Genomic DNA, 25,381 nt, shown 5'->3' with positions numbered 1-25,381 from the left:
AGGGGAGCTCATGACCACTTAAGCCTCATCCCAGATGTTAAGATAAAGAGGGACACGGGAGTCAGCTGCTGAAAGATTAATAAATGCTGCTGAAAAGCAGGATAGAAAATGCTTTTAGAGGTACTCTCCCCAATGGGGGTGGAAAGGCATCGATTTTTCTGTTGGAGCCATCGCTGTCGTTTGGCAAGATGGTGCTTCGTAAGCGAAGCAAGCTTTTCATGATAACAGCCCTGGCCTCTCAATGACCTGTGAAGTGTGCCTGTTAAGGAGGCATGAGATATTTAGTGGCCTGCTTCAAACGCGCTTTCCTCTCCTCTTTGATTTCAGGTCGGGGTTGTTTTTTTTCTGGGCATTGGCCTGATTTCAGGTGGACAGATCGATGGAGGGAACAGTGACACCGGAGTGATGGATCGATGATATAGGTGGCGTCTCCAGGCAGCCAGCGGGAAAATAAAGAGTCTCATCCTATGACATTACCACACCAATCGAGGCATCACAACCCTCCATTACCCAGATCAATATAGATTTCACTCTTGCGGGCTTTCAAAGTCTAACAGATGTCGGAAGAGGGAGCTATCTCAGCGCTCGCTCACAAAAAGACGCAACAGTGTGTCACAAAGTGATTTATAGTATGATACACATTCGGCAGCGACGAGAAGATGGAGAGAAAGAGAAAAAAAAAAAAGCAGTTGTAATCCAACCAGGATGGTTGGTTATTGATAGACACCAATGGAGATTTACAACAGCCAGAGAGTGATATATAAAGTGTAAACAAGCGACAGATTGCTTGCCATCCACCCACCCACACACGGCTGCATTCCAATCCCGCTGAGTCGGCCCGTTGCCCCTGGCAGCCGGTGCTGGTAATGGCACTGCACTGGCTCAAATGTAGTGCAGCATGGTGATCGCCAAGCGATAAACTATGCATGCAGTAGGGCTGAACGTGGCAGAGCCAGGCTGCAGGGATAAACATTTATGATATGAGATTGTGACACCAATATTATAGAACAACAATAGCGCAAACGGGGGAGGCCACAGTTATATAGTGAGGTACAATATATTAATGTTGTACGGCAACAAAGTTGATTGCTTATACGTCTACTAATGTTAGAACTGATTACATCTGCTCGTCCAAACACACTAACTCCTTGCCTCATCAGACGCTTTCCACAAAAGAGCTAAAGACAATCCAGCCCACAACTTGTGTTGGTTCACTTCCTGTTTGAAACCATTTATTTTACCTTTCGTTTGTTACGTAAGTTATGTAGCAAAACAGTCATTTTACGTAAGAAACATACCTTGAAATAAGCATTCAACACGTCAACTTAAAATTTGATATGTCAGTGTCTTGTTTCTGCTGCATTCAATTGTCTAAAAACATCAGTTATTGAAATACACTGACATTTTCATAGGCCCAGATACTGTTATGTGCTGTCATTTCCAATGTTAAATACATCAAATGTAATACAACTTTATTGGAGAAATAGCTGGTGTCAGCAAAAAAAAAAAAGAATATTAGTGTCAGCCTTGAATACCGGTTGAACCAATCCTCCAAACTCGCTCACATGCACAAGCACACTTCCATCCAGCGTCCGTTCACCCATGTAACTTTATGGACACCTTCCTGTTCATAAACTAAAGATGGAATGGACAGAACAGAGAATGACTGAGAGAATTGCACAGTAAAACACAGCACTCTAATCTCTCGCCACCAGCCGAAATCCTCTCTGCTGTTAAATGCCTTCTCCACCTTCCCAATAGCATTTTATTAACGGTATTCGTTCAAAGAGACCTTGAATTCTCTTCCACTTTGGCCGTGACACCGGGAGACAATTGGAAAAGTAAAATAAAAAATTAAATAAAAGACAGAAATGATGACCCCTGTTGTGAAAATGGGGATCGTAATAACTTTAATCCTCCAAATAAAGAGTTTCTATTATGGTGTAAACAATAAAACACTGTGCTCACAAGCAGCGAGTTGGAGACAAGGCAGCAGACTGGGAAAGGACACAGATATAAAGAGAAACAGGAAAGACAAAGAAAGATCAGAGGAGAGGAAATTCAATTCTCCCGTGCGCACATGTTAAACTGCGTGCGTTTGCTATCGTGGTGTCAGACATTATAAGTGTGATTATTCCTTCATTCCTTTTAGCTGCACGACACCACATGAGCCAATTGCTTCACATCAAAAGGCATCTGCTTTCCGACGGTGTCACAGAGCGAAGGTTTTAATCCCCCGCCCATTGCCGCCGCGTCTCAATGCCGCTACCTCTTTATTTCATCACGCAGCTTCAGAAACTCGGGAGAATACAGGACAGACAAAAACAAGTTTGGAATTTCAGAAGAGCTAACAAAGCCGAGGTTGTTACCGAAGGCTCAGTTGCAGCAGCTACAGCAGGAGTGGCACGGCGCTCTTGAAAACAAAAAGGTAATCCAGCTGCCCTCCCATCGGGAATGGAAGCCTTGCTTCTGAATCGTACCAAACATAAAAAAAAAAAAAAAAAACCTGCCCTACTTTGAATTCTATTAGTATTTTATGCAACAAGATATTTTTAAATTTCATGTTTGGTCTTCAGCTTCCACGTACAGATTTACCCTCATTCAAAGATCCTGGGGCCTCCGTACCAACCGTGTGTATGCACGGTTTTGTGCTTCAACCATGCATTGTCACTGATTTCTGTGCTATTTCTAGAACTTGATTCATCAGTTCCTCTTGTGCTTGTTGAGAAAGTGTCCACATTGAAACCATACCTGACCATGTAAGGCCATAGCAACAGCACCCCTGAGTGTACTGTCGTGAGCACGGGTGCAATTTATTGCTAATGAATTCGACCGTTCTTCTGAAGGGTAAAATAAGGTGCTCTTTTTAAAAAGGCACATACTCTTATTTTATAGACATTCAATTGCTATCATTCTGCATTAACAATGAACTGTTTAAGTACTTTACCTTTAGTTGATGCAATTAAGCCACGTTTCTATTCTACTGAAGCTGTTAGAGAAAAAAAAGTGCAACAAAAGGCTAGTTAAAAACACATTCATGATCTATAAATTACACCAGAGTGGTGCTGTACCAAATGTCTATTTTGTGTCTTCTTTATTTCACCAATGTGTTTGAAATCACGCCTCAAACACCTAACCGGACCCACCAGATGGAACCACGTGAGAAAACACTGACACTAGGGCTGGGTAACACCACTGATATCCCGAATCGATTCGATTCCGATTCACAAGGTCCTGATTCTATTTAATCTCCGATTCATATTGATTTGGTTAGGGATGTTTCAGTTACAATACCAGTTTTGCTTGGATATGAATAGATTATCATTGAACTAATGCTGTAAATTGTACACGGAACCCTCTAACCTGGTGCATTATTAAAAAATATTAATGTTTACATTAAGAATTGACCCCAAAGCAGTAACATGAATGTACTTTTTATTAAACATGACCAACAGCCTGTCAGGCTCACATTGTATCTTACTTGTATCTGACAGAAGTCAAGTGAGTACAGTAACTGCAACAGGGAGTGAAAGGACACGACACAATCTGAACGATCTGAGCAGGACCCTGGGAGAATCAATAGGTTGACAAATCCCATATGTTTTGCTGTTTTGGTTCACTATTACTACTAGTTAGGGCCCTATGAAATCATGTGTTTTCTGTTTTAAATTCTGTTTTACAATTTTATAGCATTTTTTCCCCATCAAATGGTGTCTAATCATGTGGTAGATGAATCATAATTAAGAAATTTACTGAAGAAACATTCCAGTAGTTCTAATTCCCTGTCATTCAGAGACCATGAACATGTGCATAAATTTGCAAGTGTATGTGCAATCATTTATGGAGGACTCATAATATACCCCCCACTTTTTCAAATCCCCCCCTCCCCCGACTTTCACCGTGTCTAAAGTCACCGCATATGTCGATCCACTCGCCGCTATTTAAGTTTCACTTCCAGTTGTGAATCAGTTCATTTCTGAATGTTTCTGATGTGAGATTGTGTTTGTATTTGCTCATCACGCGGATCCTTCGGTCGAGTCATTCTTGTTGAAAAGTTAGAATAAAAGTCTTCGACATCGATCTGTGTGTGTGTGTGTCTCAGCCTCTATCTCTATCAACTCGTTCCCAAGAGAGACGGTAGAAGAGCTAAAAACATCTTTTCATCATTCAGTGCCGTTCTTCCAATCGGCAAATATTCTACAGCTCCATTATAGCCCATACTATCGCTGCCATGCTTACCTCTTTTCGGAGCGGCCATTGTTGTTTAGAACGAACAGCCTTATCGCTGTGTCGTATTTCACACGCCTAAGCCACGCCCCTATCTGCCAGTAGTTCCTCACAGGATGCTGATTGGTCCATTCATCGAAGCAAAGATGGATTTTAATGTGAACCCGGAATTCTTGCGTTATCTTGTGAAATTGGGACAATCCGACTGCTGTATTTTTAGTTATATATTTTGTACAGGCCACATATGGAAGTAACAAAATAAATAAAGCAGTTTTATTAAGTTCAGTTTGTTTGAGTTTACAATTACAAAACGTTTATATATTGGTAGGGCAGCAACGGACGAAGCACCATGTTTAACAACCCAAGTTGCTTGCAGTCTAACTGCATTCACACATAATAACTGAGTCTGTGTAGGGAAATAGCGGAGCACGTTGTCCTTTGGCCCGATGCATGCTGTGAAACGTTCCCACGTGCCACCATCAGCACAGAACTTTGACCTCAATGCACTTCATGCAACAACCACTCCTACGGACTAGATTCGCACCTTGCTGTGTTTGCTCTGGTGTTCCCGCTTGCGTGCTTTAACCAACACCTGTCTGACCATAATGTAACGTGCATGATGCATGACTTGCTTTTTGTACTGTATGCTCCTGTGAAGTCCTGCCTGCATGCCTGCATTGGTATTCGCTTAAAGCTGCTTTTTGTTTGTCCTGCATGCTTTAAGTGTTTTATGCCTCTGACTGCTGACCTGCTCGCTCCAATACTGTTATGTAATTTTTTATATGTAGATCTTATTAAGGTTTTATCACAATGTGTTTTTTTTTTTTTAAGGGAATCTATTGTAACATCTGGCCAGGGACTACAGATGAAAACCCTGCTGGCTAAGTCTATGGTATACAGAACGTTTAATTAATATGTACTGTCACTGTTAAATGAAGAAAACATAGAAATTAGATCATGTGGGTTGGACCAGCGATTTAGGAGAACTCACCGCAATCGGCAATTATCTTGTAACTTTCTACAAACACAATTCCCGGTTGAGACCTGTCGTAGAAGTGTGCAATAGTCCGCTGTTATCCAAGGGTATATTTTTCTTTTCTCTTTCTACTAATGAATGAAGCAACCTTGAGTTTAAAAACCCTATTAAAACAACACTTCATAATTATAGACATTATTCTGTTAAGACTCTGCCATTGAATTATAGATGAATATAAATAAATCTATTCATAAAGCCTAACAACAATATCACCTTTCATTTGAATTGGCTATTGACGCTATTAACACTTCACTATAAATATGATCTCAAACTGCAAAACTACTTAGTTTATCAACATGATCGCACGGAAATACATGAAAAGACCACAAGCTCTTAAAAGCATTGTAGGTGGTGGCACAAAGATGATTTCCGTGCATCACTCTCTTTCCCTGATTCTCGCTTTCATCACATCCAGACCGGGCTACTGACGCTCGCCTGTTCACCCGCTCTTGCTCCCAAGATCTGCATTTAATGTGTGACTAATGCGGGGTTTTTTTGTCTATTGAGTATCACGAAAAGCGTTCCATAACTAAAATGTATTATTATTATTAAGGCGACTGCGTATGTGTCATTCTGGGGTGTACTTCTGCAAGAAGGTGGATACATGAGTCAGATGCTGCATTGTTCATTGCATAAAAGGTTTGAGTGCCGAATACCACCTCTGCTCTTGAAAAATGTTTAAACTCCTTCTATGAATGATTTGATAAAGCGGCACATGGTATTTCTCTTCACACCAGCAAAGTCTGTCTGTGGCTCCAAATGGCAAATGTAAAGAGGAGAAGAAGGAGGAGTTCTTCTGTTGTTCAAAACAGGCCATATCATTCAAAACATGTATTTCTATGAAAATGCAAGATATCATCTTTAAATGCGATTCGAAAACTTCTCCCAATTTGCCGAGCCGTGCTTTTTCTCGCTGTCTCGCTTTCTTCCGGGCTCAGTGTTCTTCCAATTTCAATTTCAACCCGTCAGTCAGTCGCTCACCTATTGTTAGCCGTTTCCTCGCCTGCCCTGTAGCAACTGTCTGTCGCAGATTTCCATCTTTTCTTCTTTTTCCTCTTTCTTTTTCCACCAGTGTGTGCATATAAACCCGAGACCCTCCCGCACTGCCCTCCCAAGGTGGCGTAAAATGGGGAGAAAGGCGTGATTACGATGTCAATTCATAAACGCAGCGCCCCGAGAGACTGCACGGATGAAAGCGCCAATGCCGTTGGAAAATTACCCACCCGGCCGGGACAAGTCATTTGCGACACAGCGGAGCAAAACAACAAACACTCAGACGCCGACGCACACATGAAGAGAAAAAAGGTACAAACTGGAGGGAGGTGAATGAAAAGAAGTGTCGAGTGAAAATTGATGGGGGCAACTCAAGAGGTGTGGGGAGTGCATCAAGACTCATGCATCAAGTGTGTGAATGTGTGTGTTTGCACCTCTCTACAGGTGGTCAACCCTCTTGGCTGTAGGCAGCAGGGGAGAACTGTCACCATCCAAACAGATGGAGGGAGGCTCACCAGGACTGAGAACGACTCGGCAGTCTCTGTCACACACAAGCACACGGACGCACACACACAAACAGCCATTTCATATGTTGAGCATCAGGTGGCCAACACTTGAGGGTACAAAAAACACCACCTGGGAAACGCCGCACAGCGAGTTACAATCTATTTGTTTGGATGAAGCCGCGGCATGACGGAAATATGATGTATGCTATTTAAATGGCGTGTACGTGAGAGCGAGAGAGGGAAAAGGGGGAGAGAGAGGGAGGCAGCAGCTGTGTGTTTCAGGAACATAAATGTTTGATTCCGAGATGTAGTGAGGGATTAGAAAGTATGTTTCTTTGCATTTATGAGGCAGAGATGAATGTTCTCGTATCTTATCAATATATCAGAGCATGACTCGGGAGAAACTCAGGGGAAAAAATGGTGACAAAGAAAAGATTGCGCAGATCAGGTTTCAGATAATGAAACAGCATTTTTGATAAGACATATTAAGCAAGTGTATGTATGTGAATGTTTTAAATCGTCTGCAAAGCAGGTAGTTCAACTCATAAAATCCTGTTAATCACTTGATCGTGTAACAGATGACTGGTGACAACCTTTACAACCAGTACAGGGATAACTGGAGGAGTAGCAGTGGCCAACATGGTTTCAGCTCGACATGTTTTGCCACCTGGTTAGCCTTTTTCTGCACTATCATGCTGCAGCAGATTTGCATCTGGTTAACGTAACACATGGCAAGCATCGTGAAAGGAAGTACAGTAGCACAGCCCTCAGATGCATTGAATATGTAAACTAGGGCTCCCCCTCCTTACAAAACCCAATTCAACCACTGGTTATAACATGTGGTTAAGGTTGTGATGTGACACGTCGTCAGAAAAAAAAAAAACACTTCACTTTTGGTTTCACACAGGACACAAATACCGGTCCCATGAGTTAAACTCCTGTTTCTTTCACCCATCTTTCTTGACCTCCCCTCCCTCCTCTTCTTAGTGGATTTTCTGGCACTTAATAATACCGCTGCTGCTCTGAGAGTGTAGTGATGCAATCAGGTTTACAATGGAGTTAGTTGAACGCCCGGTGTGTTCTTTACAGACCCTAAAGGATGCTTTGTGCGGCGGTATCTAGACACCGAAGGCCAGTGTCGCCATTTGACGCCCTCGGAGTGAGACCATGGCAGAAGTGGCAGACCTTCCATGGACATTTGGTCCAAGGCATTTCAACTTTGTTCCAACACTTTGGGGGAAGCCATTCCTGCTACAAACTGGAGCCGCCAATCCCTCCAACACCTTTGATATCTGTTACAACAGCAGCTGCTAGCAGCTCTTCTTATTGTGTCAATCCTTCCCAGAGGAATGAAGGCGGTTAGTAGCATATGAATGCCCATGATCTTGAAATGAGATGCTCAAAAATAACACAAGTGTCAACATACATGTATTGTATGGGAAAGGAATCACTAAAAAAAACATGCTGCCCTCATTTGCCAGCCATTCCATCTTGAGCAAGGCAGCAGATCCCCATCCGCTCCTTCGAGCTCCACCGCAAGCAACACCACAGCACTGGTGAGACTAAAAGACTATAACAGTTTGCTCAGCTTGAACGAGGATCAGATAATAAAATAATGATTCTCTATACCCTTAATAAAACATACTAAGATCTTAATATATGTATAGAAAAACAAAAAGAGAAAATCAAACTGAGCACTTAAGTGTGTTCAAGCACATTCTTGTCATAATATCTTAATACAAGCCCTTTAAATATTAAATGCTCTGGGTGTAGGGATTTCTGTTCCTCTATGTCACAAAGACTGTTTATAAATGGATTTCATTGTGCTTATTTTATCTTTGTCTTTAGTCAAGAGGACAAACATGTTGGAAGGAATCTCATTTCATCAGCATTTCACTCGTTCCACCATCTGTTGTTGTGAGATGCTATGAAAGCTTGAGCACTGTGTGCACTCTGGTTATTTCATCCCACATAGTCATCTCCACTAGAGGCCGATACCTACTGGCGAAGATATGAGAGAATAAAGGAAGGATAATACAAATCCAAATATGTTGTCTGATGCTGTTTTATTCACATAAACACTGGAAACTAGAATGGTTATGGTTTCTGTTATGGTTGTTTTGGGTCTTTTTGAGTGACATAGGATCAGAAAATTGATTTACTCTACAAACATTCTGCTGATAGAGGCACCAGTGCTTCCATGTGACATTATAAAGGGACATTTTGACCAATTTCTACCTGCTGATGATGAATCGAAAGCACCAGAACAACGTAATGGACCTTATTGCAAGATTATTTTCCAAACAGCTGTTTCCAAGGTCAACAATGAACTTTGAACAATACATTTTACTATGGAAGATGACAGCAACACATGCTACGAGCTGTTATTGCATCGTGGTTCAGTCCTCTACATGCACAAAACACCGCATTTTTAAAAAATAGATTCCAATTAAATAACTTATAATAATTGACAGACGCATAATATGTTAGTCTGCCAATACAATATCTTAGAGCGCTGCCATGTCTTTGTGCATGTATTTGCCAACATGTGTATTGATAATTGTGACAACCTGTCAATGTTGAGTTAGAAAGAACCTGACGTCTCACAGTATTAAATGTGCAGGAGCAAAAAAAAACAGCTTGCCGATGGACGTATTTCTTTGCAGTGTAATGTTACAAAGCAAAATTTAATGGAGCGAGGAGGTGCATAGTTTGTTATGTAGCAGAAAGCGCCCTCTCCTCTGAGGGTGTTCCCTGGCTACGAGCTCGGTGTGGGGCCCCTCCACTCTCAGAGACAGATGTTAGGGATGGGCTCTGCTATCCACTCTCACCATAATGAGAACTCCAGGGGCCATGGCCCACACACTCACACGCACACGCACACACATGCATGAACATGTACAACACCATATCTGCCACATGAGCAAAATAGAAAAAAACATATAACCCCAACAGAACATGAGAACCAAAAAGGAAGAGACAGGAATGGTGAGTGAACCTGAGATGAATTCACGATTTAAAAATGATTCATGATTAGAAAAATTAGTGACCTTCAAACACACACACACACACACACACACACTCACACACACAGGCATCCATGTTAACGTGCATTGTCTCTAAGTGACAAGATATTCAAATAGAGGTCAGGGAGAGTGATGAAGACAGAGAGGGCATGAAAGAGTATGTGCGTGTCACCTGCTAACCACATTTGAGTGTTGAATGAATGAACACGTTACCTTAATTATTTACCACCCTTTTATTAGCTACTGGCCTGCGATGTCTGAACACGTGCATGCATGAGAGGGAAAAAATTCTTGATTTAAATCCATGTTTGAGTGCATATTTTGCACAACTCTTGTAATGTATTAGTTTTTTTGACAGAGAAATGCATCAAGGGTATGTAGTAGTACGTGTGTGTGCATAGCAGGATGGTTACCTATGGTGATATTGCTCGACTCTCATGGTCTCTGTAGAGTATGTTTGGCCTTGTTAGAGCACAGCCTGCTATAAAGTCAACAAAGGGGAGTCCGAGGGCAAAAGACAAACAGAAGTCAGATCGAAATATTAGCTTTTTAAAATGTCCTTAATCCAACGCCTCTCCAAAAGAAGAATCTCAATGGGTTCCCGGTGGAAGCAGTCAGATACTGAAAGAGAAAGAGGAGAAGGGAGAGACAGGTCCGGAGGGAAGGAGGGAACAGTGTGATAAGACCTGGCTAAGCCTTGCTGTCGGTAATTACCTCAACGCTAATGCTACACCAGGAAATCCTAGCGGGAGCATGGGAGAAAGATGAGGACGAAAGATTGAAAATAAAATAAAAAAAGATTTAAAAAATAACCCAGGACTGATTGAATTTGTGATATTGTTGGCTCCAACATTTGACAAAGGCAGACAAGGAAAAAGACACGTGAAATGGTAAGATGGAGGGAGATAGAACCGAGGATGAACAAGGGGGCGGGTGGGGGTAGTGAGAGGATGCAAAGTGGTGGGAGGAGCAGGTACACGGTGACCCAGATCCTCCTCCTGGTAACACAGGGGGAGCTGCTGCAGCCAGGCTGCTGTCTGCTGCAGGGCCAGAGCAAAGGATGAAGAGATACCGGACACAAATATGAGCTAAAGCAGCAGCTGCAAGTGGGACAGCTGGTCTAAATCACAATCGACATCCGGGGACATGCAGGTTTGAAAAACAATCAAATTGTGACATGTTTTGTTTTTTTGGGGGTTTTTTTTGCAACTGCGACAGCCTGTTGGCTTGTATAAGAGCTGACAGGTACTCCAGATATTCTCTATCTCCACTTTCTTCCCAGGGAGAGAGATGGGAGCACTTTGATGATTTCTCCCAAAGCACACAGGGACAAATGAGGCCCTGAACATGCCGTTAAAAAGTGAAACAACCCATCAGAAAGTTCATGTCTCTCAGGATTTGACCCAGACGCCGGTAAACACACTCACACACACCCTAACACACACACACACACACACACACACAGGTTTGGGAATGCAATTACTGAGCCTGGGCAACAGCCACAGGGAACAGGGTGCACCTTTACAGAAGGGAAAGGAGGAGCTTGCCGTGTGTGGCACTGTGTGTGTGTGTGTGTGTGTGTGTGTGTGTGTGTGTGTGTGTGTGTGTGTGTGTGTGTGTGTGTGTGTGTGTGTGTCAGTGGCCCAGTTACAGCAGAAGTATAAAAATGCTGCATCCATGACAGACTTCCAGATTTCCATTGCTCCACCTGCGAGTGTCTGAGCAAACAATGACTTCAGATGTCTTGAAATGAAGGACATTACCAAATGTTTTTTTTTTTTTTTTTCAAGGTTTGAGCTGTCGCCCCTTCATAAGTAAAACAAAAAAACACACACTGCCACCCACAAACTCATCACACAAAGCCGCAGGAGGGTCAGGTTTCAGGTTGAAACTATGAGCAGCTGGTAGGTGAGAATCGTTGGCCATGAGTCAATACACTTCAGACTTTTGGAACAGTATTTATTTTTGATGCTTTATAGTTCTTGGCTCTGTGGCCCTGATGCTGGAGAGAGACACGGACACACACACACACATGCAAACACCAGTGTTTTTAATATATATTTTTCTCAATGAGTTCTTCAAATGCAAGAGCGAAAAAAAAAAGAAAAATCCCATTTGCTATGATTTAAATAAGAATGCACTATGATAACAATGGACAGTCTTGAATAAAAAATGTATTATTCAAAACCTGGAGCCCAAATAACCCATAAATAAACTTTGTTTTCCATTTTCACTCACTCACTAAAAGGCAATTTTTTCTGAAGCCACAAACGTCTCCCATTGTTCACAGCCAATTGTGAAATTAGGTTTTCAATTAATGACAATATACCATCACGCAGTCTTCCATTAGCATAGTCTCACTGTGTGAGCGCTCACTGTTAAAACACTACTACTCAGCATCATCATTGAAATGCAGCCCATTTCCCATCCACTTTAACCTGTCCATCTGCCACTCATCAATCACTGCTCAGGCTTATCGCAGCGGTGACAGGCTGTCGGGTCCCTGGCGTGTTCTCACATATCTTCGCCCATCCAATATCCACGCCACTGGTGGATGCAAATGCCCACTCACACTGAGGCACGAGCTAATGGAAGGAGAGAATAGTTCAGTGAGTCTACTTCAGCACCATGGACAGCTCCATTGTGTTGAGTGCGTTTGGCTCGTTTCATCTGGCCTTCTCTGCATGTCTGCTCGTGCTACCATACGTCTGATTTTGTATTATTGTGGTTATATAAATGTAATTTATGGTGCTGTTAGAATGGTGCTAGACCGCCCCGTAAATACCGTTTTAAAACAGTTTCTGCCTGTAGTGAAAATTTATTTTTGAAAGGCTAAACACCAACAAATAGGGATGGGAGCAGAATGGTTCATGAGATGGAGGACAGCACAAATCTCCGCTCCCATCTTCAAACTCACCATCCAGTAGATTAGGCAAGTCTACGACCCATTCCATCCATCTTAAAGCAATATATTGTCAGTAGGGGAATTTCAATAACGGCAAACAGTCGCATGGCGTATTTCTGAGGGATAATAAAAACAATAGTCTCTGCTATCAAAACACCAGCAGTGATGCAGCTTATATAAGACCTTTATAGTAATCAAGGTTGCACCAACATGCCTTAAATACTTGATGATAGGCTATATGAAGAAAGATAAATGTTTTTCAACCACCTCCTTTTGTCTCTCTAGATAAACACGACTCATATTTCAGTAAACAATGAAAAAAAAGTAGTGGCGGCTTGATAAGTGCAGTCATAATGGAGGTTGATAGACATAAGGCAGGCAGACCTTGTCTTCAATCGCTACCTATTATAACCAGCGCAGAGGAGTAACAGACTCTGTAGCATCTGCTGGCAGCCTGGACTAACACCAGATGCAACAACACTAGTAGCCTAACTCATAACAACCAGCACTAAATAACATGACGACGTATCTGTGGACCTCATGCTGATGAAGTTTCAAATGCCAAACAGCCGTAAGAACAAGGATAAAATGTAGGTATGTGTTTACGTTTCTAAAGAAACAGCATGATTTTTTTTTAAATTAATTTGTGTGTGTCCAGGAATGTTTGGGTGTATAGATATAAGCTCTGCCAGCTCCCGTTCCGCCTGTAAGTGTCTAGCATATGGGATGGCAACTGTTGCCTTCACGGGGGAAACGGACAGATTAATTGAAATTGAGCACAGATAGGAGAACAGACACGCAAGTGATGAGCACTTAACACAATCATTAAGGCAAACAAATCACACAGGGACGACGAGCGTAGTTATATTTTGTGCGTTGTGTGCGCTCGTGCGCTTGTTTGTGTTGGGCTTTGGGGAGATTGTAGACTAATGAAGAAAATAGAAATGAACACTTGATTAATTTGTGAGTGCGGGCAGCGCAATACCTGTGGATAATCGCCAGCCTCGCAGGCCATTTGCAAATACATGGCGCTAATGGAGTTGTGTGCGTGGAATGACAAAGGAGGGGGTGTGCTGCTGCTGCTGCTGCTGGTGGTGCTGAAACAGGCACCCGATGGTGCTTGTGGAGGGCTGACCTGAATACGGAGGTGTCTGAGTGGAACTACAGTAGCCTAACACCTGGACCAAGCTGGCATCTCTCAGGTGTGCTAATACATTGGCTTGTATGTAATCTAACTAGCCTCACGTGTGTGCATTGTAGTTGTGAGCTAATGGAGTTTGATGGTTGTTATGTGATTCATCTCGTCTTTGAACGGACGTTTGACGTAACGTTGTAGCTTACATGTGTGTTGAGAACAGTTCCACACAGGTGCAACGTGGATTGATAGATTGTTTCTAGCATTCAGTCTCCCTCTCAGTGGTGACTACAGCTGGATTCAGACAATAGCTCAGACCTCTGTTATCTTATTTGTATTTAATCCGTCTTTCACGGGTAGCTCGTGTTGTTGCCCTGGACTACAGTCGCCACATCAACGATCAGCCTAAGAGAAAATATGATGGCTCTGTTCAGTTTGTTGTGTGACAAGTCCTCCTATCGTTTTAGGTCATATCAGCAGAAAGCCAGGGACGGTCTGCAGCTGACGATATGGCTGAAATGCGCTGAAGTTTATAAATAAAATTAAAAACAAATGTTAGCTGTGTAGTATTGCTAACCTTATTGCTATTTTAGCATTGCCTGATTTAGCGGTTAGCATTGCCAGCTGTTGCTAACTAGCCAGCAATAAGTTGCTGCATTGTAACTCCTTTTTCAAAAACATTTCCTAAAACTAACATGCTAGCTTGACATATGTCCCTAGCAACAACAGCCATGTTAGTATTTTACGTTTATTATGATAATGTTATGTGTTTTCTAACTTATGTAGTGTGGATGAATAGAGGACTGTTTTCTTGTCATATCAAAAACCTGAAAGTCATCAATAAGTTACTCAGCCACTCCGTCCGCATGTCCATTATAAAAGTCTGCACTCCACTCCTGAGTGCTCCACTTGTGAAGTTTCATGAGTCACAGTGACAAAGATCTTCAACTTTCCCTCCGACCCTCTCTCCTCTTGCTCGACCTCTAATTCTCTCCAGCTTCTCACTGTGATCATTTCCTCTGAGGTCAACAGGACCCAGCTGGTGGAGAGGGACGGATCAGGCACTATCTGTCTGTGTACCCTTTGCCACTCATCAGTGTGTGTGTGTGTGTGTGTGTGTGTGTGTGTGGGTCACACATACGTGTCATCACCCAGCACTGAAAAATAGACGAAAGTCTGCTGGTGAGATTGGCCTGGAGGTAAGTGATTGGTGGGAAACAGGAGCAAAATGGATGAGAGGAGGATTGGAGTGGTGGCAGAAGGAGGCCCTCAAACACCCCAGAGAGGCCCCGGGTGTACGACACTTCAATCTCACCAACTTGATTATCCTGAAAAAGTGGGAACTTGAGGAACGCTCTCGCCAAATGCAACACAACCCGTGGCGCTACTTCATACAAAGTCAATGCGACGACGCGAATGCACGCAATTTGACACCGGGCGGCACATGACGGTACCATAACGTTCACATTGTTCTGATCATTTTAGCCCACTTATAACATTGAATCAGGTCATGTCTTATTCAGCATGAGTAAGACAAGCAAACGCAAAACAAACAAAAAAGCACAAGGACGACCAGACACCTACTCACTGCACAGTGCAGCCAGTTCAGTCAGCTACTGAACTACATGCTCACACACACACACACACACACACACACACACACACACACACACACACACACACACACACACTGTGACTCCCCTTTTCACACACTCCTCCGTCCACATCTAAAAAACGACAGGTATGACAGAGTTAAAAGAGACAAAATAATACAGGAGGTATAACAAAAAGAGTCAGATACTGTTTCCAGAGGAAAGATGGAGTGAATGTAAGTGTAAAGACACACACTCAACATTGAGGAAACTTTATGTTTCATTAGTAATAAAAGCAACATCTGTTCACTAAAAGCTAAAGTTCAATATCTTGCAGTAGTATCAGGAATCACAGGAACGCTGCTTCTCCTCCTCGTTTGATAGTGTCGACTGATGCACCCTGACTCACTCTCTTGCTCTATCTTCTGTCTCTGACGTCTGTAGAGCTCGGTCCTTCTTAATTTATAGAATGGCATGGTGCTGTACTGAGATCAGCGAAGCTTCAAAAACCAAGGACAAAGCAAGCGTTTAAAAAGAAAACTAAAAAAAAAAAAAAAAAACGGTGCTGTTCCTCCATAACGCTGAGCCGTGCTTCCTCTGGCCACGACAGGCCAGGATTTGTGCCGCATCCTATGTCACAGCCTCGTTGGAGGATTTATAGAGTGCTCCCATAATGCACTTCCTCTCTCCAAAGGGGGAACATAAATCTGCCTCCTTTTTTTTGTCACCTCTTTTTTATTTCCTAATGGCATCCTCCAATGACTATGCTTTTTGGTTTTGTTTATTTCTTAATACACACACACACACACACACACACACACACACACACACACACACACACACACACACACACAAACTTAGTCAATTAATTGACTAATTAGTTAAATTGGACTGTGGCCTGTGGACTCAGATTTCTTTAGGGATTGCTGTTTTTTTATGTTTTTTTTCATGCTGAACAACTTATGAGCACATCTCTGGTGAATGCAACTTAAAGTGGCTCTATTGTGTGATTCTTTGTGCAGTGTTACAGATCCGATTAAATCAACTGGTTAAATCATAACATTGCTTTTCAACTAAGAATTTCTTTGGCCGAGGGCAGGCCTACACGCAAAAAGCATCCCGGCACACATGCAGGAGCCCCATATAGAAAACTATGAATTATAAGACCTGTGTCAATTAATCATATTCAACCACCGTCTTAAAGCGTGTTACCAGGAGCCCTCCTCCAAGCATATTACATTCAAAGTGTCTGCATGTTTATGGTCTGTAAAAAACACGTACAATGTGTTTATCTGCACATAATAAAGCAGCAAAAAGGTTACACAAACAAAGAGTCAGACACAGTGGGTAGCTGAATTAAAATACACTGTGCTGGTAATGAGCTATCTAAATTCAGAGTTCATATTGCTTGGAATTACACAAAAGCGGGGCTCTGGGCACCACTGGTGAAAAAAAAACAAAAAAAAAAACTCTATAGCTCTTTCTGCTTCGCTGCCAGAAGATTCTCCCTGTCGAGCGGCGACACGCTCGCTCCGGAGGAAATCGTTTGAGCCACAGCATGTATCCGCGGATGCAATAATTCCTTTGTAAACGACATCACCTCCTCGGCCACTTTTGCATACTTCTCGGCTGTCAAAATGTTGGCTGCACTCTATCACTCTCCCCCTGCTCGTGCACGTGCAAACCCATGCAAACACACACACACACACTGAGGGAAGTTGAGCTTACCGGCAAATCTGAAACGCACACTAAAAGTAGACGCACGCACATTTAGGGACACACACATGCTGGCTATGTCTGACTTGAGGGTGACGGTGATTAAAGGAAGCCGTCCACGGCACCCCCGACCCGTATGAAACGTTGGCTAAATAGGAAACGACAGGAGTGGCAGGCGCTTCAAAAGTTATCTGGCAAATGGCTCGGCACGTCCGTGTCGCACGGAGGCGGATCCATCGCAACACTTGACACGAATGTGCTATTTCAGCTCTCGTTTTCAGACGCCGCAATGGAGGACAGAAGAAATGGGATACGAGTTGGGTTTCTGCTTCTGTGTGAGCTCATGCTTGCTGCCAACTGTGACAGAAAGCGGGGAAAAGGTGGCGTGGGTCAGTGTAGCTACAGAACCCGAAGACAACACAACTGTTTTCTCCTGGATTTAACTGCACTGTACAGATGCCCGGGGGAATCAATTAGAATCATGGTGTGCTTGGTTTTTTTCCACCCCCATTGACTTGGCAGTAATTTGTTTACTTCGCAGCCAGGCTCTGGACACAAAAAGGAGAGGGGGGAAAAAACACATCCTTCCTTACAGTGCAACTTTCCTGCTACGTCCTGCAGTGTTACGTGTGTGAACTATATCCCCAGTTTGCAAACTGTTCCACTCAGATTCTCAACCACAGCGAGTCACAGTCACCCCGTTGAGCCATCCATCCATCGTCCTCCGCTTATCCTGTATTCAGGGTGGCGGGGGGCTGGAGCCGATCCCAGCTGTCATTGGGCGAAGGCAGGGTTCACCCTGGACAGGTAACCAGTCTATCACAGGGCTGACATGTAGAGACAGACAGGTAACCAGTCTATCACAGGGCTGACATGTAGAGACAGACAGGTAACCAGTCTATCACAGGGCTGACATGTAGAGACAGACAGGTAACCAGTCTATCACAGGGCCGACATGTAGAGACAGACAGGTAATCAGTCTATCACACGGCTGACATGTAGAGACAGACAGGTAACCAGTCTATCACAGGGCTGACATGTAGAGACAGACAGGTAACCAGTCTATCACAGGGCTGACATGTAGAGACAGACAGGTAACCAGTCTATCACAGGGCCGACATGTAGAGACAGACAGGTAACCAGTCTATCACAGGGCCGACATGTAGAGACAGACAGGTAACCAGTCTATCACAGGGCCGACATGTAGAGACAGACAGGTAACCAGTCTATCACAGGGCTGACATGTAGAGACAGACAGGTAAGCAGTCTATCACAGGGCCGACATGTAGAGACAGACAGGTAACCAGTCTATCACAGGGCCGACATGTAGAGACAGACAGGTAACCAGTCTATCACAGGGCTGACATGTAGAGACAGACAGGTAACCAGTCTATCACAGGGCTGACATAGAGACAGACAGGTAACCAGTCTATCACAGGGCTGACATGTAGAGACAGACAGGTCCCCATCCTGCATGTCTTTGGACTGTGGGAGGAAGCCGGAGAACCCGGAGAGAACCCACGCTCACACGGGGAGAACATGCAACTTCCACACAGAGGAACCGGAACCCGAACTGGGAATCAAACCCAGGACCCTCTTGCTGTGAGGCAACAGTGCTACCCACTACACCCCCGTTGTGCATGGCAAGTAAATCTTACTTTAAATGAAAGCGCATATGAAGCAACAGCTTGACCTCTGGGCCAGGTCACGGCCTGCAACAGGTCTTTTTCCTGTTTTTCCTCCACAACAGAGATTGCAGCTTGCAACCAGCCAGCCAACCGGCTGGGAAGCTCTTTCCGGTGTCAGGGAGGCGAGGGGGATGAACAGCTTATCGCTCTTGTGGTTTCTCTCGGCTGCCAGACAGAACTGACAAGGTGTCACCTTGTTATTGGGCTGTTTTAAAGCCGGCCTCCCATCTGTGGGGAGTTGATTAGCAACGAGACCTGTTGACGCATTTACCCACGCTACTTGCCAAGCTCGCAGGAGTATTGAGCAGTCCCGCTGCAGCGGGGATGCTGGCGGACCTAAAAATAGCTCCGCAGCGAAGCAAAAACCGTCAACATTAATGGCACACATTGAACATCTGGATGTCATTATTATACATCTGTGAGTTTGGGGATTTGTTTATCATGTGGTTTTAATTTTAATAAGCTAGTTAAATTAGGATAAAAAATGAAATCAGTTCTAATTTACATAGTATGTATGCAAAGCATATCATTCAAGATGATCAATATTTTGGGTGAGTTTGCAGAAGCTGCTGCCAACGTGTACGAACCCTATATTCTCCTCGCACTCCTGTGAGATAAGTCTGCACAAATGTTTTAGCTTTGGGAGTCATTCATGATTTCAAACGTGGTCTGCTCTGTCCTGAAGTGAATTCAATGTTCAACGTGGGCGTTCCACATGTGCACTCATTTGAAAGACGACTCCTTTGCGTGTTTCCGCACAAAACTTCACAGATTATCTGCTTGACTTTCACCTCCCTCAACCCATCAGTCAGCCTGATGGCCGATGGGAGGGAATGTTTCTCTGAGATCCAGCCGCTTCCAAAAAATATACATGTGATGTTGCAACAAGAGGATGAGAGCACATCACAACAAAACTAGAGTCCCTCAAATACAATATTTACACCACAAGAGATCCCCCCCCCCCCACACACACACACACACACTCACGCACACCAAGAAAAATGCTATAATAAATTCCCGGTGAGCTCAGCATTGAACACCACTCCAACCCTCCTTCAGGGATGCTAGGAGATACAACAAATTCCCTCAAGCTATTAGGGTCTGCGCAGTTTCACAGTAATTATTAAGTTCCCGTCTCCACAAGTCCAAACAGGAACACTGCAGGAAACACGCAGACGCACTGTAGCAATCTGTTATCTCTAGCAGATGGACATTTCTCCGCATCCGCCACGCGCATCCATCATCCAGGCCCTATAATAACACTAATTCTAATGATAATGATAATACTTATAATAACGCTTTAGATGCGCACCACACTCAGCGAGCAAGTTGCCCTTCACCTACCGTACCTTTGGTGTGAGCGGCGCTCAGCCCGAGAGCCACTACGGCCAACACGCCGGCTATTCTCAGCATCTTCTCGGTGGAGCTTCAGCTCGGGGGAAGGAGAGCGACTACACGGCGACTTCTTGCTTGTTCCTCTCTCCGTCTCCTTCTCGCCCTCTCCTCTCTTGTTCAACGCCTCGGGTTCTCTCCCCTCTCTCTCACACACACACTCTTTCTTCGGGCAGAGTGTGGAAACAGTTCACTGATAAGTGGGACAAGCCAGGCAACGTGGAGTACAAGAAGAAGAAGAAGAAGAAGAACAAGAAGAAGAAAAAGAAGAAGAACAAGAAGAAGAAGAGGAGGAGGAGGAAGGACAACGGGTGCCCGTAACGCACCTCGCCGCACAGTAACGCGCGCGTCGCACCGCAGGCTGTGTGGACGGACGAGAAGGCGGCGACCGAAGCGGTTTGTGCCGAGACGGGACTGGAGAGCAGCAGCGCACCCCGGGACCAGACCGAGCGACGTCACGGGGAGAGAGAGAGGGAGAGAGAGAGAGAGAGAGAGACTGATGGATGTAGGCGCCCCCCCTCTCTTTCTCTCCCTCCCTCCACCCCCTCACTCTCTCATCCACCGCCCCTCCCTCTCCTCCTCCCATCTCCCATCCCCGGAGCATCCCAGCCCTCTCCAGCTCACGGCGAGCCCGCCGAGCTGAGGAGGGATCCGGCATGAAAACTGACTCATTAGTGTTACAAAGCCATCATGTCATTTCATCTCATTATAACACAATACGTGATTTAATGTTATCTGTTGTTACTTGAAGATGGAGTTCGTCTTCCTGAAATAATACAGGATTCGATTTGTTTTTATGTACACACTGTCACCGTCAATAAATCCTACACACTGTATACTAATACAATATATTCATATTAATGATCAGAATCTACTTTACTTATGTAATAGATTCTAAAAAATATATTACATGAACATAATCATAACGTTCTGAAACCGTTTTAATCGTTACAAGAGAATATTATCGTCCCACTGTAGACCCCCCTCCTGACTTTCTCCCGTTTAGCCCCAGCACATTGAGTTTGAATTTTGAGGAAAACGAAAGAAAGACAGAAAGCACACAGACTGCTTCTCAAAACTCAAATATTATCATATATTTCTGAAATATGCTAAACGGAAGAAAAAAAATCATCTCTGAGTGACATGGCTCATTTTGCCAGAAAGAACATTATCATCTTCCATGTTTCACAGTGAGGAAAAATCCTTATTTCATTATTTCTGTCAAAGGAGTGTGTGTGTGTGTGTGTGTGTGTGTGTGTGTGTGTGTGTGTGTGTGTGTGTGTGTGTGTGTGTGTGTGTCTGCACACTGCATTATGTTTTATTGTTTGGGTTGGGGTTTTTTTCAGTTGGTGCTGGGCAGTAGGATTAATAATAACTTTTTCAATTTCCTTGAGTAGCCTATCTCAAAGGAACTTTTCTCTTGGACCATCTCCACTAGTTAAGGATTATTCTGGGAGGCAGAGGAAATATTGCCAGCGTTATCTTAAAAAGGGAGAAAAAAAAACTAATAATACAAACGGATGACAATGCAGAGATTTGAATCCACACCATCCAGTGATGAAATTATGTTTGGTCTTCTTTTCACTGGAAAATGGCCTAAGTGGTTTATAGCCGACAAACAGGGTTTCAGAGAAACCAAAGCTGTATCTCTCAAACTGAGGCACCAAGATCCTCAGGGGGACCACAGCTGAAGAATATGTAAATGTAACTGTAAGTTAGTAATTACTACCTTATTATAACACCACCTATCATGTACACATGATTAATAGATCATTCCCCAAATGCTGCTCCATAAGTTTTATGAACATGTAAAGACATAAAGTAAAAGCTATTCCTCAAGGCTTTGCACAGTCCACATGTCTTCCCCAAATTACAGCCATTAATCAACGAAAAGAAATATGATAACACAGAAAATCTGTTTGCAAAATAACCAATCTTAATCTAGCAAGGCAAATCATGTGGGTGCTCAGCTGTGCAGGTTATTTGTTTGAGTTTATTCAGACTTTTTTTTATCAGTGACCGAGTTGCATCAGGCTAAAATACTTTGGGGTTTTGTCCCTCCCCATCAAGGATTGTCATTACCAACAGTATCGAATTCCGCTTCTGTTTGTTTTCAGTGCTTTGACACATATTATGCCCACTAGACCCACCATAGCCCCCCACCCTGGGAACAGTGGATTGAAATCTAATTCCAATGTGATATCCCACTGTGTCCGTCTGCTCAGAGTCCAGAGGAAAAAACTAAACCAACCCCCCCTTCGGGATATATCAGTGACATACATTACTGGCAGGCGTTTGCTCTTTAAAATGATGATGGAAACTGTATATGGAACTGTATGTAATAAATATATAATGCGCTGTGAGACCTGTCAGAGTCTGCCCCTCCCCGGCACAAGTAAAGGATTTAAATAAAATGTGTTTTTTTTAAGCTCTGCTGCCTGTAGGGAAGGCAGCTTTACAAGGACGCTTTAAGGTTGTCCAGACTATTGACAACCAAAAGAAAATGTCACATGCTCAAAAAAACCCGGCATCAGCAGTCACAATGACCTGCGGTGCTGAAGTCCCATCAATTACAGCCAGCAGTAACTTAATGTATGATTTATTTCAGGCACTTTGCAGAGATGTATGAGCTGTAGATAATGCAGCAGTATCAGTGAACCCAGAATACTCTATAATTGATAATACACGTGTGAATGTTTGTTTCCAGACGTGAAAACAATACCTAACCAACAGTGAGCGCATATTCTTGTCTCATCACTGCCCTATCGACTCATTCTCACTCCTACTGCGTCAACATTGCAACTAACTGTCTGATGCCTGATGTCACAGCTGGCACAGCCGACAATGTGTACAATTTTAGGTGGTGCCCCTCAAACCCCAGTTAATCCACTGCCAATCATTGTGTTCACACACGCATAGAAACTTAGAAAGAAGACTATGCAGGTCACACTTAAAAGAAGAAAAAAAAAACTGTATGTTGTAGGTCATTCCCCAAACACCATTCCAACATTCCTAAATTAATTTAAGGAACTTTTGAGATACCTATTTAATAAGGTTTTTTGGGTTATGTATCTAGTAGTAGTAATAGTATTGATAAAAATGGTAAACACTATGGAAGGATGGTGCCAATAGCATGTGTGCTTAATGCACCGACGTCCTTTTTAGACTCTCAGAGCAACTGACGTAGTATGAAGTGTGAGATAGTCAACGAGGGACAGGTGGGAGTGGTGGTGGAAGTTTATTTTGAAAAGCATTTGCATGTAATGAGAGAATATTAACCAATCTGTTGAAACTGAAATGCCAATTCTTTGAAAGGCCACTTGAGCCTGGCTCCATAGGCCAGACAACCTGTTTACCTGGTACCAAAAAAAATGGTTGTGCTCATTATAGCTCTAGTCTGCTCTGCTGCGTGATCCGGGCCCGCCACAGCTCCGCCTCTTTGCCCATTTTTGGAGTTGCTGCCAAGATGATGACGTCCGGAGCCACCCACTATAAGCTTCACATCAGCTCTTCAGAACCCTATAGGTGACTTCAGACATATTTCAGACAGTCTATCATATTGACGCATCCAAAACTGACACTAGAGGGAGTATCATATGATGAAGCTTAGGGGCACTAACAAAGCTGTGGTATTTGACAAATTGGGAGTGAGAAAGTGTTGGTTTGCACACAGTAAACTTGAGATGTAGGAATATGGTATACAGTCCATTTTCCACAGTTATCTTGGATGAATGGAAATGGAGTGGAAATACATTGGTTCCAGTAAAGCAGGTCTGGGCGGAGATCTCTCTGTGCACGGTAAGTGTGGAGGACAGACGAGCACATTCATGCATCTTAATTTGATCATTTACTAGTACACACATGGAGAGAATATATAGAAAGCATATTCAGAGCTGAAAATGGCACAGTGTGCTGTTATTTGGTGTATAATCACAGAGAGGTGCGCACTTTATATGTGCATATGTTCAGACGTTTACATTAAAATTAATTTCCCTCTCCAAGGAATACGTTTCAATTGGAGATTGCAGAGCGGGTCAAAGCCAGATGGCTCCCTGCTGTTTTTCCCTTCATCCTTCCTGTCTGGTGTCGCTCCTGGACACGAGACGGCTCCCGAGCCTCATCTTCCACCTCATTTTTACCGTCCCTCAAACGAGAGGTCTCAACTAAACACCCTCCCATTTTTTTCTATTTGTCCAATCTTTCCCCATCTCGCACCTTCCCTCTGTTTCTGCCTCCGTCTTTCTTCTTTATACGTGGCCTAATCACTCTACTGTCACTAAATTCAGATCTCTCTATCGACCACTCTCCGCCCTGGCTCTCCAGTTAGTGTGTGAGACAGAGTGCAGTGCCTCTGCATACTCCCACTGACAGCTGGCCCGGGCTGCAGGGGAGAGCGGCGGACGGGGAGGGGGGGTGAGAGGAGGTAGAGAACAGCAAAGAGATAGACCATCAGCCCCCTGGCATTCCCCTCCTCCCCCGGCTCTTTCTGAGGAAGTGCTGGTGGCATCGCACTGATGCCGCCTACATCATGCGGCAGTCTGGAACTGTGAGAGTGCCTTCTCGCCCCATTTTGCCATGCCTCACTGGCAGGAACTGGGCCAGTAGTCGCCGCCCGCTCAAAGTAAAAAGTAAATAGTAGTTCCCCCTCCAGTCAGACAAAGGAAATTCACATTTCAAAACTTCTACTTTTTGACACACTAATCTGTTTGTTTTTAACATACTGATTTAGCATTAACCAAATGTTTTTCTTTTCCCAGTTAAAAAGGACCACACCACTGCTTTTACAGTAATAGCCAATTTATTACAAATCACTTAAACACTCTGCAGAGCATGCAGTTGAGTTTTAGAAATGCAAATGTATTTTCTACCCTTCCAGGCAACTATTGTCCTCCAATCACGAACGTTTTTTAGCCGGTGAAGTATCTGGTCAGTTCAATGGTCAGACATTCTAGTTGGGATTTAACTATACCCAGATGTTGCATGATCGAAGGTGTAAGCAACATTTAGGTTTAGGAGGAAGATGAGAAGAGGCCCTGTTGTAAATTAAACTTAGCTGTCTGATGAGGCCCTGTACATAAATTAGTGATGTCTCTCTTTGTGTGTGCGTTACACACCAGCTATAGGAAGTAAAGCCCATATAAGCAAGTAACTAAGTATCATTTTGC

The 25,381-nt window shown here is 43.6% G+C and overlaps 2 protein-coding genes across 2 annotated transcripts in view; one reads left to right on the top strand and one right to left on the bottom strand.

Moving 5' to 3' along the window:
- The window catches only part of LOC311020200 (calsyntenin-2-like), a 218,046-nt gene extending 197,714 nt beyond the window's left edge, over positions 1 to 20,332 (bottom strand). Inside the window, exon 1 of the mRNA XM_084020120.1 lies at positions 20,174 to 20,332. Within this exon, the coding sequence (XP_083876246.1) occupies positions 20,174 to 20,237 (64 nt within the window). The 5' untranslated portion in view covers positions 20,238 to 20,332. The remainder of the gene's footprint in view (positions 1 to 20,173) is intronic.
- LOC311020222 (retinol-binding protein 2-like) overlaps positions 937 to 25,381 on the top strand; it is a 58,935-nt gene continuing 34,490 nt past the window's right edge. The window contains exon 1 of the mRNA XM_084020153.1: positions 937 to 943. The gene's annotated coding sequence lies outside the window, so the exon portion shown is untranslated. The remainder of the gene's footprint in view (positions 944 to 25,381) is intronic.

This window comes from Eutrigla gurnardus (assembly GCF_963514095.1).
Source record: "Eutrigla gurnardus genome assembly, chromosome: 10".
Classification (NCBI taxonomy): domain Eukaryota; kingdom Metazoa; phylum Chordata; class Actinopteri; order Perciformes; family Triglidae; genus Eutrigla; species Eutrigla gurnardus.
Note: the sequence above shows the minus strand (reverse complement) of the source record. Positions and strands in the feature narration are given on the sequence as shown.